We start from the raw sequence: 14,893 nt of genomic DNA, 5'->3' as shown, positions 1-14,893 counted from the left end.
ATCGGACCCGTGCAGGACTCTGAGAAGAGGGGCTTTAGTTTGTTGCCCAGCCCTATCCACAAGAGACGTCAAAGCGTGCAATGCCTCTGTACATCGCATCAGGGGTTACTATTTAGCCATAAGTCGACTTGCGTCAGCTTTCCGCCGGAATTTAGTTATTTTAGTCTCTAAAGTTTTAAATATGGATATTTTTCTTACACAAACGCGCCGCCTTTATTAACCCCCTGGAGCCGTGTGGAGCAGTTATATGATGGACAGTGGTGGAATGTAACGAATTACAAATACTTTGTTACTTTACTTAAGTACATTTTTCACGTATCTGAACTAAACTTAAGTATAATCAATAGTGCATACTTTTTACTTTTACTTCGTTACATTTTGCAGCAATTATTATACTTTCTACTCTACTACATTTCTACAACATTTCGTTACATTTTCTGATCAGTTTCAGGGTCCGACATTAACGCTTGTCCTCTTGTAATGAACTGAAGGTAAGGTTGTGCTGTTGAGGCTCGCGCAGCCTCATGAGGTGAAATGGATACAAGTCAGCGCCGCTCACACAGAGAAACTCAGTCACATACTGCAGTAACGATTCAAAATGTGGAGTTTTTATATTTAAAACATATCATACAGTTAAAAACATCAAACGACCAAGAGTGCTGTTTTCCTGAATGCCATCACGACTGAAAATGTGTCACTGATTTCATATGACACTGACAGTTCCATAAACAATTAATTAACAAAAAGTTACTCACATTTTAGATGCAGTATATTGACTGTTTTTGTTCTATTTCAGCAGCGAAAATAGTTCCAAACAAAGCAGCAATAGAGCGTTACTGATTCAGTGTTTTGAATGAATCAGTTGAATCAAAGATTCAATGACCTGTTCATAAATTAATAAATGTATAACATGTTGTAAAGTGTTTCTCATTTGACTATAGATATATTAGTATTATTTTGTAGTAACCATTTAACCATTTAATACTAGGCCTTAAAGTGAAACGTGTTTCTCTGAAAGAAAACAAATAGGACATATATAAAATATTTCTAAAATAATATTTAAAACGAATTTAAACGGCACATAATAAAAAATAAAAACATGCAAAAAACTTAAAACACAAAAACTTGTGACTCTTAAGCCCATATCATGGCATTTCTGCAGAAATACTTGAAAAGATGAAAGTGTTTTCATCCCTGAAAACTAAATGTATACGTTTAATTAATGAATAATTATTTAATATTAAGACAAATAATATCTTTTGACAAATGCAAAAATGTTTTAATGATAAAACGTGAAAGACGTGAAAAGATGAAAGTCTTTTCATCCCTGAAAACAAAATGAATATGTTTTATTAATTAATAATTATTTAATATTAAGACAAATAATATCTTTTGACAAATGCAAAAAAAGCTTTAATGATAAAACGTGAAAGACGTGAACAGATTCAATATTCGTTCACCACCACATGTATCATGACAGAAATATCACACACAACTCAATATAATCTCCTTCATGCTTCTGTTCACATCTCACTGGCTTAAATGCATGTTTCTCTTGCATGAAAAGTAACTTTAAAATCCATATGAAAACGACGTGTATAGGTAGCGCCGCTCACTTCCGGTTCTGTGGATGGTGTTCTGAAACTGGTGTTCTGAAACTGGTGTTCTGAAACTGGTGTTCTGAAACTGGTGTGCTGAAACTGGTGTGCTGCGGGGCTGCAGCTGGATATGTCTCCCTACTGGCAGTTAAGTTTCATGTAAAAAACTTCTTTCCAACATTTCTTATTTGTATTCCAAAAAATATTTTAAAAAATCTCATAACATCATTTAATTAAGTTGTAATTTTTCAGTGTAAATTAATTTGATTGATAACAGCCCTATATTGTCTTATTTAATTTAATGTATTGATACAATTTAAGAATATAAAAGGAAAGCATATCCTATATTTATATAGGGAAAAATGCCCTTTATAAAAGGTAAAAATATCATAAATATGTAGATTTAAATACGTCAAAGCTTTTGACTGAACATTATGGTGAGAATATTGCTTCAGAATAATGATATTTAACTGTGCAGATCACCCTGATAACCAGAATTGTAAGTCAGAATGTAAACTGGGCCACAGATGGTAAGCACACTAACATTAAGCCAAAACTAACTTAGTTAAAATGCCACAGCCCATAATGTTTTTTATTATATATATATATTTTTTTAATTATTATTATTAGAATATAGACATTAAGATAATAAATTGTTATGCAAGTACTTTTACTTTTAATACTTAAAGTACATTTAAAATCAGGTACTTTTTACTTAAGTAGGGTTGTCATTGTGCTACTTCTACTTTTACTAAAGTAAATATATCTCTGGGTATTTGTACTTTTACTTAAAGGGTTAGTTCACCCAAAAATGAAAATTCTGTCATTAACTACTTCCCCTCATGTCGTTCGACACCCGTAAGCCCTCGTTCATCTTCAGAACACAAATGAAGATATTTTAGTTGAAATCTGATGGCTCTGAAAGGCCTCCATTGGCACAATGCACGGTTCACTCTCAAGACCCATAAAAGGTACTAAAGACGTCGTTACAAAGTCCATCTCACTACAGTGGTTCTACAATAACTTTATGAATCGGCGAGAATAGTTTTTGTGCGCAAAAAACCCCTAAATAACAAATAAAGTAAATAGAGTGAACCATGCATTGTGCCAATGGAGGCCTTTCAGAGCCATCAGATTTCAACTAAAATATCTTCATTTGTGTCTGAAGATGAACGGAGGTCTTACGGGTGTCGAACGACATGAGGGTAAGTAATTAATGACAGAATTTTCATTTTTGGGTGAACTAACCCTTTAAGTACTGAGATTCAGTACTTCCTCCACCACTGATGATGGATGGATGCACTTGTATGGACATAAAAAAGAAAACGAGTCACTGCCATTATAAAGCTGGGAAGAGCCAGGACATTTTTAATATAACTCTGATTGTATTCGTCTGAAAGAAGAATGTCATATACACCTAGGATGACTTGAAGGTTAGTAAATCATGGGCTAATTTTCATATTTGGGTGAACTAACTAACCCTTTAAGTGTTATATTTAGTTTTTTTGCTGTAACGCCTACATTTCCCCTGTAGTTTCATCATCATCGTCATGACCAAATCACCATTTTAGTCTTTTGTTTAGTGTCAAAAATACTGCAAAATCTGAAATATTTCTTATTTATTTTGCATCCTTCCATTTCATATGGTTATACATTTTTCAAAATCCTAAAACTTAGATTCTTTCCACATTTCGAAATCCCTAATTTTCAATATGGCCTCGGACCCTGTATTTTCTGATTGTTAACCCCGGCACAGCATCATCATGGCCTTCCAAACACAATTGTTTTGCATGGAAGTCTGTTTACAAGCGCTCATGAATAAGTTAGCCCACAGCGGCGGCTGAACATGTGGGGAAGACACTCTCTCTTGAATCTAAGTAGGTTAAATCAAGTTGCCAAGTGGAGTGGATTTGACAAGGCTCCCTGCTACCCCGATGAGCATGAACTATCTCGTCTCCTCTGAAATGGATATTTTCCCTACATTTTCACGCTGGACCGGAAGGCCCGGGAGCAACGGCTGCCACTGGAAAACCCAAAACAGAGCTGACAGGAGTGAGACGTGAAGCCAGGGCTCTGTTTTGATCGGCACTTAAAACGTTAGTGGGAGCCCATCGCTCGACCCTCGGTCAAAGAAAACGGAAAGCCTTTTGACATTTTCTATTGCGACGACATGCAAGCCTTCCACGGTGGTCTGCGCCTACGGCTTTAAGAGTGGTAAGCTGGGGTTTCTGTGTTTCGCAGTGTCCAAGAGCAGCCCAGTTTGCCGTGCCGGGTTTGTCCCTGAGATGTGCGTGACTAGAGGAGGAGCGTTCACCGAGAGAATTAGCACAGCGACCCAGTTTAGACACCAAAAGCCTGACTCTGCGGCTCAGACACTTAACCTTTACTGACTCGCGCAGACAGCAGCAGCACTTCAGAAAGGAGGCAGAGGAAAAGGGAATGGATTGCCATGAGTGCTATTAGCCACAGATCGAGCAGAAAATTACCTCACAAAGTATGAGTTTGTGATGGTTTGAGTAATACATTCAAAACAGAACGGCGTGATACTGGCAACATGGGGGAAATTGAATTAATAACAATTCCACAGCATTTAGTCATGTATACAGTGAAATAAACATAGACTGCTCATTCCAGGGCAATGGGAACTGCGGAAATGAGTGGATAAAAACAAGAGAAAGAAAGTCATTTTTGCAAATGATTTAACACAGAGACCTACAATAATCAAGTAATAATCATAATAATTTCCATGTTAAAAACTGAACTTGACGAATTGTCTAAAAAATGTAATTAAATGCATACATAGGCTCAAAAAAAGTACACAGACTAAACCATTTAAACATCTCAGATAAAAAAAATATAGTCTGATATATTATGTATAAATCCTTTGACAGTAATCGTCTTGAAGCGTATTTCATAATCAAATTTACTGTTACGTTTTAAATATTTGTTACAAAAGTAGTGTTTTGATGGCTAAGTTGTATTTCTAAAATTATTTACTCTTTACAGTACCACAGCAAAACAAATTATACAAATATCAATATTATTAATATTAAAATGTGTCTCTGAAACCATCCTCTCCACAGCACCACAGTTAAAATATTTACAGCTAAATTATATAACCTTTCATGGTAACACTTTATAATAAGGTCTCATTTTGTTAAGACTAGTTATTGCATTAACTAACATGTACTAACAATGAGCAATACATTTCTTACAGTATTTATTAATCTTTCTTAATGTTAGTTAATAAAAATTGTAACACTTTAGTATGGGGAACACATTCATTATTAACTATAACTTTTACCTCAATAAACTCCTAATTACTGCTTATTAATAGATAGTAAGGTAGTAGTTAAGTTTGGGTATAGGGTAGGTACCAAATTGACTTATTTTTCAGGGCGTATTGCACTTAAACGGTCAAACACATTCAAAATGAGTATTCAGATAAAATACAGTCAGTTTTGGAACATGAATAGTTAAGAGAAACCACATGTTGTGTAACAGTATACTAGATCCATGCATAAGCTCTTAAAGCGACAGCAGCCTAATAAACCTGCTGCTGTCTGTCATGTTAATCAATAAACAAAAAACAACTTTTCTAACTTTAATTGTAAGCATTAATCTGCATTTAATTTTTACAATTGCTACTTTACATTTGATTACTTTCATTTCTCTAGTATCTCTTACCTGAACACTAACCTACTGTTAGTCCCTCCCTAACATTTTCATCTCGTTTTTATTTGTTGACGAAAATGACAGTAAGTTTTCGTCATAGTTTTTGTCATCCAACACTAGTTTTTATTTAGTTATCGTCTCGTTTTCATCAGTGAAAAAACGTTGTTGATGAAAATGATGACGAAAATTATTCGTCAACGAAATTAACACTGCACCAAAGTAAATATCTTCTGAGTCGTCTCTCAGAAATGTCTACATCTCTCTGTGCAAGCAGGTTGTCACGTTGGTTATGTTGACGGAAGTTAGGCTATTTTCAGGCTCTGTGTTAAATCATTGCACCGCTGCACCCAGGGTACGACAGCAAAGTTTCAAAAATATTGGCGTGTTCCTTTAAAGCCATATTTATTTCATGTGTCACTTTATTCTATTGTATTTATTTGAGCAATCGTTCGCAATTTGTTTATCTTTTTCTTATTTTATTACTGACTGTTTATTTGTCTTGTTTGGCTGTTTGGACTCCTTGCATGTGTATGACCTTTTGCCTGTTTTATGGACTAAGACTTTGGATTACTCTTTCATTAATAAAGCTGCGTTTGGATCCTCAATCAGTTAAGTCCCGGAGCAGTACGTTACACACGCACACATTTCCATCTACTATATGTGACCCTTGACCACAAAACCAGTTATGAGTTGCACGGGTATATTTGTGGCAATAGCCAAAAATACATTGTATGAGTCAAAATTATCGAGTTTTCTTTTATGTGAGAAATAATTAGGATATTAGGTAATGTTTTGTAAATTTCCTACTGTAAATATATCCTATCCTAACAAACCATACATCAATGGAAAGCTTATGTATTCAGCTTTCAGATTATGTCAATCTCGATTTAAAAAAATTTACCGTCCTTAAATTAATTCAATTATAACTAGGGCTGTCAAAAGATTAATCGCGATTAATCTCATCCAAAATAAAAGTTTGTGTTTACATAATATATGTGTGTGTACTCTGTATAATTATTATGTATATATAAATACAAACACATTCATGTATATATTTAAAGGTCCTGTTCTTCGTGATCCCATTTTTCAAACTTTAGTTAGTGTGTAATGTTGCTGTTAGAGCATTTATAATACCTGTAAAATTATAAAGCTCAAAGTTCAATGCCAAGCGAGATATTTTATTTAACAGAAGTTCCCTTTCAAAGCCTACAGCGAACGGCTGGTTAGGACTACATCCTGGTATTTCCTGCTTTAATTACGTCAGTAGAGCAGTATGTCGACTAACCTCCGCCCACAAGAACACGCGAAAAAGGGGGCGTGGTCTTGTTGCTCCCACGTGGAGAATAGGAAGTGTTGCGTTCGTTTGCGTTCGTATAGTTTGTTTGTTGCCATGTCGTCGAGACGCTGTTATTTTCATCCCGGAGTCAAGTCACCTTTGTTTGGCTTTCCCAGGGACGCTGTACTTAGAGATCATTGAGCGCATGCATCCCCGTTATGGTAAGAGGCGTGACCTTTCCGGTAACGTGCACTCTGCGTGCCCTAAGCTGCTGTCGAATCACAACACGGGAACCGCTGGCACAATCAGAACTCGTTACGTGTTTCTGAAGGAGGGACTTCATAGAACAGGGAAATCTTTCAAGCCGTTTTGAGGACAGTGAAAACAGCAGTATACAGATAAGTAAATTGTGTGAAAAATACTGTGTTTTTTTACACTCGAAACATGAACACATGTTATATTGCACACTGTAAACACAATCAAAGCTTAAAAAAAACACGAAAAACGGGACCTTTAAGAAATATTTGCATGTATATACTGTATATACATTTAAATAATTTATATTATATATAAATATAATACATTTTTCTTAAATATATACATGCTTGTGTGTGTTTTTATATATAAATAATAATTATACACAGTACACACACATATATTATGTAAACACAAACTTTTATTTTGGATGAGATTAATCGCGATTAATCTTTTGACAGCCCTAATTATAACTAAAAGTTTATTGAAGATTGCACATTAATATTAAAGGTTAACAACAGAGCCCACACTATTAGCCTAAATTCAGTTGCTATTTATTTTTAGGTATAATAATCAACACTCATATAACGTTGTACGCAAACATGTAAACTTCACATAAGGCTAAATCTAATTATAAAATAGTTTTTTCTCCAATTCGTATAATCATTTTGTCTGTCATTTTCATGACAGGTTTATTTAAACATACATTAAATAATCAAGACATCTTTAACAGGTTAAGTAGAATATAATGAATATATAGGCTAATATAGTGCATATATTTAGTGAAAGAGTTGATTCCTCTAGTGAATAAAATTCTGTGGACACTGCCTTGCCTTGCCTATTGAGGTCTTTCCGCCGTTGAAACACTGATTGAGCGATTACAGGACATATGATACGTTTCAGTGAGCTGCAATGTATCCTCAACACACCTTCAGCTGTTGATTCATGTTTATTCTTCAGGAAGAGATGATCACGTTCACTCGCGCGCTGCCGCTTGAACTAACGCACCTATACACTGATCTGTCACATCATTAAAGAGCGTAAAAACTGCATTTATCGTTTGAATTTAGTGATAAAATGGACTGAATACTTAATATGTTCGTGTGGGAACTCGTATTGAAGTGTGTTCCGCGCGTAAAACAAGCCTACTGTTAAAAATTGCATTCGTACAGTTCGGTACACATGTGCACTGTATGAATGCGTGCAAATACGTGTACCGTTACACCCCTATCACATATAGTATGAAAGTAGGCACATTCGGATGCTGGAATAGACTGGACCCTTTGGGCTTGGAAATTGTAAAAACACAGTTCTGAAAACATTCAAATGTGCTTGAAGATGGTGAAACAGCAACTCAAATTCAAGAGTATTGTCACTCACCAATGCAGTTGTCTCTGTGCTCCTCAAATCCAGCGCTGCACACACATCGCCCAATAGGAACGAGCCACTCGCCCTCAGCGCTGCAGTACATCTTGGGCGTGTCTCTCTCCTCGGCGTGGTCCACACACTGACCTCTGACCTCCACGAGCGAGGACGAGTCGGCCCCCGTGACCACGTCCGTGAAGACGGCCAGGTTGCGAGCCATTCCCGAGCAGCGTTTGTAGTACACTCGGACGGACACGACCGCGATGCAGGCTCCTATATCCTGAAAGGCCAAGTAGAAGCCGCGTTTGCTGAGCGGCCCGACGCCGCGGATTTCAGTGTTCAGTTTGAGTCTCCGCACCCCCAGGTCCACGTTAGTGAAACTCTCGTCGGCGGCGATGGTGTCGATCTTGGAAAACTGGCTCTCCCAGATGGTCGTGCCAACATCACGGTCGGTCTCGTAGTAGTAGAGGTTAAAGGTCTCCTTGCAGGTACCGAGAACGCCTGGCATGCTGTTGCAGTCGCGCAGCGTGAATTTCATCTCGATGTAGATCCGCCGGGCGCCGTCTCGCTGGATCCAGTTGGTCCGGAGCCAGTTGTTCTGGCTCGGGCTCATAACGTTGCACACCTGGTACGTGTGGATGGGGCTGAAATACTCGTCCATTTCATTGATTGCATCCCACTGGCAAAGACAGAAGGAAATCAGGGTTATTATTGAAAATGGGTACATTTGTTGTTATTTTATTTTTTGGTTTACATGAAGAAAAAACATTTATACTGTTAAATTGTATTTAATATGGAGTCGCCATGTTAATATCACATGACCAGGGGCCTCATTTATAAAACTTTCCGTCGATTTCATCCTTAAAGTGTACGTACGCACAAAGGCTAGATTTTGCGTACGCACAAAAAATTATCTGATTTATAAAACCATGTGTACGCCATAACTTGCGCAAAAATCCCTTTATAAATCACAGCCAGCAGAAGATTGTGCATGTCCACCCTGTCTCCTCCAGAAATCACCATATATGGAGCTTACAACGCCTAGTTTTACTATGCATAACCTCATCTGCATATCATTTGCATGCTACTCCCATCCATGTGACACTATTAAACACTGTCAAAGGTACAAGACATTGAAAAATATTAGATATGGACTATAAACGCCATTTGTGCCTTACACAGTACATTGCTGACAATCATCCAATATCCTTTTTATGTTTTAGAATAAATATATCAAAATATCCATAAAAACTAAATTGTATAAAATATTTTAATTCTAAATATTTTGTTAATTTTAAACCCTTCAACTCAAATTCATGCAGTTTTGCTGATAATGTGAACATATACACTCTAAAAAAAAGGTTATATATGGCACCAAAAATGGTTCTTGGCTTGTAATCATAGGGGAACCTTTTTAAGTGCTATATAGCACCAATTTTGGTGCTTCAGTGGTTCTTCAGAGGTTCTTTGACTAAGGTGCTATATAGTATAGCACCGCTAACTAAGGTGCTATAGCACTGCTACCATAAACAGAATATGTTAAGATATATGGTGCTATATAGCTCTCTATGATTATGACGAAAAACCATTTTTGGTGCCAAAAAACCTATTTTTAGAGTGTGTTTAAGCTATTTTATAGGCCTACTGATTTATTGCAGCGTAAATAGGATCATCTGACTCTGATCAAACATCTGAAAAGGAAACGTGCAAACCTTAATTTTTTCTTCAAGTTGTATCCTTCAAATACAGTGGTATTTTTCATAATTTTGTGAAGATGTCTTTACGCATCGTGTCCGTGCAGCTGTGGTTGTACAGTAAGATTATCATTGGACCTATTCATATTATAATTGACCGTTTGACCACCGAATCATGCAGTGTCTGTGATATCGAAGTAAGTGTGCATCACTGATCATCGTTCTCGCCAAAAGATATTTTGTCATAACATTAGACCTGCAGTTTAGTTTAAAGAGGAATAATTGGAATTAGCCTATATTTAATCCTTGCAGTCATTAAAACAGAGTGTCAGAGGAAAAGTGATCAAAAGTCGCACATCCACACGTCTATCTAAATTCATATAATTTATGACTTTATGTCATTTCAGTAAATATCAGCATTAATGAAACTGGAACATTTATGTAAATGTGTATATCAAAATGAAAACAGAGTTTTAAATTGTTCTTACTTCATTACTTGTCTCACTCTGGTAAAAGAGTTCGTACGCATGGTTCAGAGTTTTTCCCGTCAAGTTTGTTTTTATAAATCACAACTTATGCTCTTTCAGGGCCTGTTTTGTGCGTACGCAACTGGGGTTATAAATGAGACCCCAGACGAGTCATGCAACTCAACAAATTACTAATAATTATAACAACAACAAAAAAATATTAACTTTCTATAGTTCTTTCAGTAATAATAAAAATTAAAATTAAAAGGCAGCGAAAACTGAACAAAAAGTGGACCTTTAAGGATAGGAGATTACACGCTCAAAACGTGCTGTTGCAAACACATCTTTAATAAGATAGAGATCTTATTTGTAGATTTACATATTTACAGTGTGAAGATTCTTATAAATCAGTCCATTATTATTTCAACAGCATATCACTTTTCACAGCAATGTGCATGAGAGCTACTTTAAAACGTTTACATATGCATTGCAGTGCATAAGATTAATATCATGATGAATGTGGCCTGCATTTCCTTAATAACGTTCAGTATTCCTCGTTATTCATGGGTGGTTTTTGTGCGGTTTAAGCAGTTTCTTATGCAATGCAAATAATCAGGCATGAATAAATATTTTATTATGAGTTGCAAATGAACTTAAAGATTCATATCATGAGCCTGAAGCAAAAAATGGAAATGCTGATCAATGAGAATGAAGCTGTCCACAACCAGAGAACAACAAACAGGTAAAAACTACTGCCAAATAAAGAAGTTACTAATCATTTAACTGCAGTTTTCAGTAGCGTTCTAGCAGTTGAAAACAACACAAAAAAAAACCCCAACAAAAACAGCAGCATTTAACTTTAACAGCATTGAGTGACCTGGTCAAGAACAACAGGTCTTAAAGGGATCGTTCACCCACAACATTTTCATTTAACAAAAGACCCTCTTCGCTCTTTTCTTGCGTAGAAACCTTCGTAAGATGAGTGTAAGGATGTTGTCCTCTGTAAAGACCTTCTCTGAAGGCTCTGTCTGTGGGCAATTAGCTGTTCTCTTTCATCATTCTCATGTAATGCTAAAGCAGGTGAGTTGAAGGCTAGCTGCGCAATGAAAGACCTCCAGTATGACTGGGTTTACAGCCCCACGAGGAGGGGCGCTACGTGCCGCCACACATCAGCTCTTTCATCTCACAAGCTCACACAAGCTTTATTGACGGCACACGCCGTGAGCGAGCGCTGGATTTTCGCTGGTAATTAAAAGCGGAGGGCAGCCGGATAAACAGAGTGGACAGATGATGACGCTCAGGAGGGATCTGGAGCGGGAAAACTGTAAATAATGAATGCCAATGTATTACAACGTACACAACAATATAGTATTGGTGTAAATTGATGTCTTCTATCGTCTGTTTTCAGATTAGTTCAGGTAAACTAAACGCTTATTGCATAAAAATATTTCCAGTTTAAAGCATTTAAAACGATAAGATCCCTACTTTATATGGTGAAGAACTGTAATAGATTTTTTTTTCTTATGATGAAGTTCTGGAAAGCAGACCTGCTGGTTTTTACCATAAATTTCCCCCCAATAGTGTTAAGCATTGCGCTAGCAACATCATGGTCATGGGTTCGATTCCCATGAACGGATAAAATGTATACCTTGAATGCAATGCAGTGTTGTTATTGTTCACTAAAATTAAAGCAAAAACTAATATGTAAAATAGTTTTCATTAACTGAAAAAAAGCACATAAAATTACAAAACAATTCAAAATGAACATAAAAATAAAAGCCCTTTCAAAATATTAAGGCAGTATGTAAATAGCAACTAGATTCTATTTACACTAATAATGAAAATGGCAGTATTTTCTTTGCAATAAGCATAAATAAGTTGTACATTCAGTGTTGTTGTACAATAAATGGTATGCAGAGTGTAAATGATTATATTTATTAAAATTATTAAATGCCTTATTGAGACAAAAAGCCCTACTACACCTATTCCTAACCGATAAACACACATTAGACACTTTATGTACACTTTTCGAATGTTTTCTTCATTTTTATTGAAAATGAATGCCTTTCCGATTTGATATGTGATGGGAAAAGGGAGTAGAGCGAGTTCAGCAAAAGGCGGATTTGAACTTAATCGATTTGCGTTAAAACTTTCTCCCACAAACCTTACCCCTGCATTATTGGTACTGTTGTTACAATGCAGCGTCTTCCATAAATTTGTCTGGCCCAACCAGATGTCAGTGGGCGGAGTCAGTGTAAATAGCCTCTGCCAACAAGGTGGGCTATTTGCACAGTAGTGTTGCTTTCGTCAACGAAAAGTATGACTAAATATCGTCGTCAACGAACCTTTATCACGTGACGAAAACGAGACGAGACGCAACGTAAATGCTGGTCATGTGACGATGACTATAATTAAATGTATAATGCAATATTGTTGACGAATAAAAACGAGACTATGCTAAAATGTCTCTTCATATTCGTTGACGAGACGAAACGTTAACTTTATTTTGTCTCGTTTATTCGCGTTATTATTATTTTGCAGTATTTCTGTGCGTCTCATTCAGGGGCTGCATCAGGTCGCAGACGCAGGCGACGTCACTCTCTTCAAGCCCCACTCGCGGCATTATAGAAGATGCAGCTGCGGTGAGTTAACGACAACAAACAAAGTTAAGTCTGACACAGAGAAAGGGACCGATGGCCTGCCAGTCGGGGTTCGTAAGCCCTATTCGGACGGTAATTGTTTCTCCTGCGGTCGTAAGGTGTTTTCATCATTTACAGGGGCTAGTCAGTGATTTTATTATCGTCTTAATCCAGTATATCAGTGTTTTTCTCCCACCACCCGTGTAAAAATCCCAGGCCGAACAACATAACTTACTGTTTGACAAACACCAAGGTCGTGTGGTGCCATCTGAATCCACATCTCAGAGTTTTCAATAATATATCACTTCAGAATTCACTGTTTATATCCTTTTTGACCCCTGCAGAGCACCGTACGGTTGCGCTTTACTGTAATTCGGATGCATTTTAAAGATCTAGACTTTTATTACTGAAATGCTGGCAAGTATTTAAAAGAGCAAGATATTTTAATCACCGCTCAAAAAAAAAGAAAAGCACGTAAACATTTGAAATGTGCCGTTATAACGGCAGCAATTATATATGTTAAAATAACCGCAGCATTGTTTTCCTCATAAGCGAATAAGTGGCTGTATTCACTTATTTCCGCTCATTTCCATGTAGAATAAAATTACATCCTTTATTTTGAGATAAAATACAAAACAGATAACCATTTTAACTATATTGTGGGTCAAATTTTAAACTGATTTAAATAATAATTAGGATATTATTTTCCTATTATTAAATTAAATATGCATTTATTCTTATCACAACATTTGGAAAAACTTTCATTACATTGAAGTGGAAAATAAAACAGGTGTTGTGGATAAAGATGGGGAGAAATGTGGCCACAAAATCACAGGAAAAAGTACCACGAACCTTAAGAGACTTCTCATCTGTATGTGTGTGTACTTCTAACATGTTTGGTTGGTAAAATAAATATGTTGTAAATTCAAGTCTTCCGTGTCCGGAATGGATGTATTCTTGAGTCGATAACAATAATATAATAAAAAAACCTTGTTTGAAATGGGTTTGGCTAAAAGAAGATTTTGCTTTTATACTACTAGGTGCTTATACTATATTGAATGGGTTAAATAGAATTGCATTACTAAAAAGAGACTAAAATACAATTTTCCATTGACTAAAACTAGATGAAAATAGTCATGGATAATTCTGACTAAAATAAGACTAAAATGCTCAGACTTTTAGTCGACTAAAACTTGACTAGACTAAAAAGAGTATGAACGTGACTAAAACTAATTAAAACTAAAATGACAGCTTGACACAAAGACTAGACTAAAACTAAAATGAAAATAGGCCGCCAAAAACAACACTAGTAACAAGGCACTCTGAAATATTAATAAATACTACAATACCACATACTTAAATAACACTGTGATGCAAGTCATGTTGGATAAAAGCGTCAAATCAATAAATGCTAACATTTTAATCTAATTGCATCACTCTCTTGAACACAACTGCGTTCTGTCACTGACTGTTATATAAAACTGTACATTGGGTTTATACAATAGTTTGTGCCTGGGCAAATTAGTGGCCAGGATTTCACATCTGCATCTTTGTGGCCTTCGTAGTAGTAGTAGCAGCAGCAAAATAGCATCACTTATCATTATGTTGTTATGGAAAAATGATGGTTTGCGGCCTGTGGAGCGCCTTGGGATGTTCTGTTATTAGCCCGCTACTCTTCAAGGCTAATCTCACATCTATTCTCTCCTCTATGTATATTATTACGCACTCTTACATGATATATGGTGAGATAAACAGCGGGCAGATGTGAAAACAAGGCTTTAAAGAAAACAGATACAACAAGTGATGAAGGCATCACAAAGCAGCAGCACATTATGGGTTGAATGCAACACAGCCATTATGAATTTTGAAGTCTAAATAAATCGGCAGAAGTAAAAAAAAACACCAGTCTCATGACTTTAACGTC

At 36.3% G+C, this 14,893-nt stretch overlaps 1 protein-coding gene across 1 annotated transcript in view; it reads right to left on the bottom strand.

Annotated features, from left to right (window-relative positions):
- The window catches only part of epha8 (eph receptor A8), a 139,770-nt gene that overhangs the window by 53,632 nt on the left and 71,245 nt on the right, over window positions 1-14,893 (bottom strand). The window contains exon 3 of the mRNA XM_079844891.1: window positions 8,185-8,848. Within this exon, the coding sequence (XP_079701017.1) occupies window positions 8,185-8,848 (664 nt within the window). The remainder of the gene's footprint in view (window positions 1-8,184; window positions 8,849-14,893) is intronic.

Source organism: Gobio gobio, assembly GCF_949357685.1.
Source record: "Gobio gobio genome assembly, chromosome: 19".
Lineage (NCBI taxonomy): Eukaryota > Metazoa > Chordata > Actinopteri > Cypriniformes > Gobionidae > Gobio > Gobio gobio.
The sequence above is the reverse complement of the archived record's forward strand: the minus strand, read 5'-3'. Positions and strand labels throughout refer to the sequence as shown.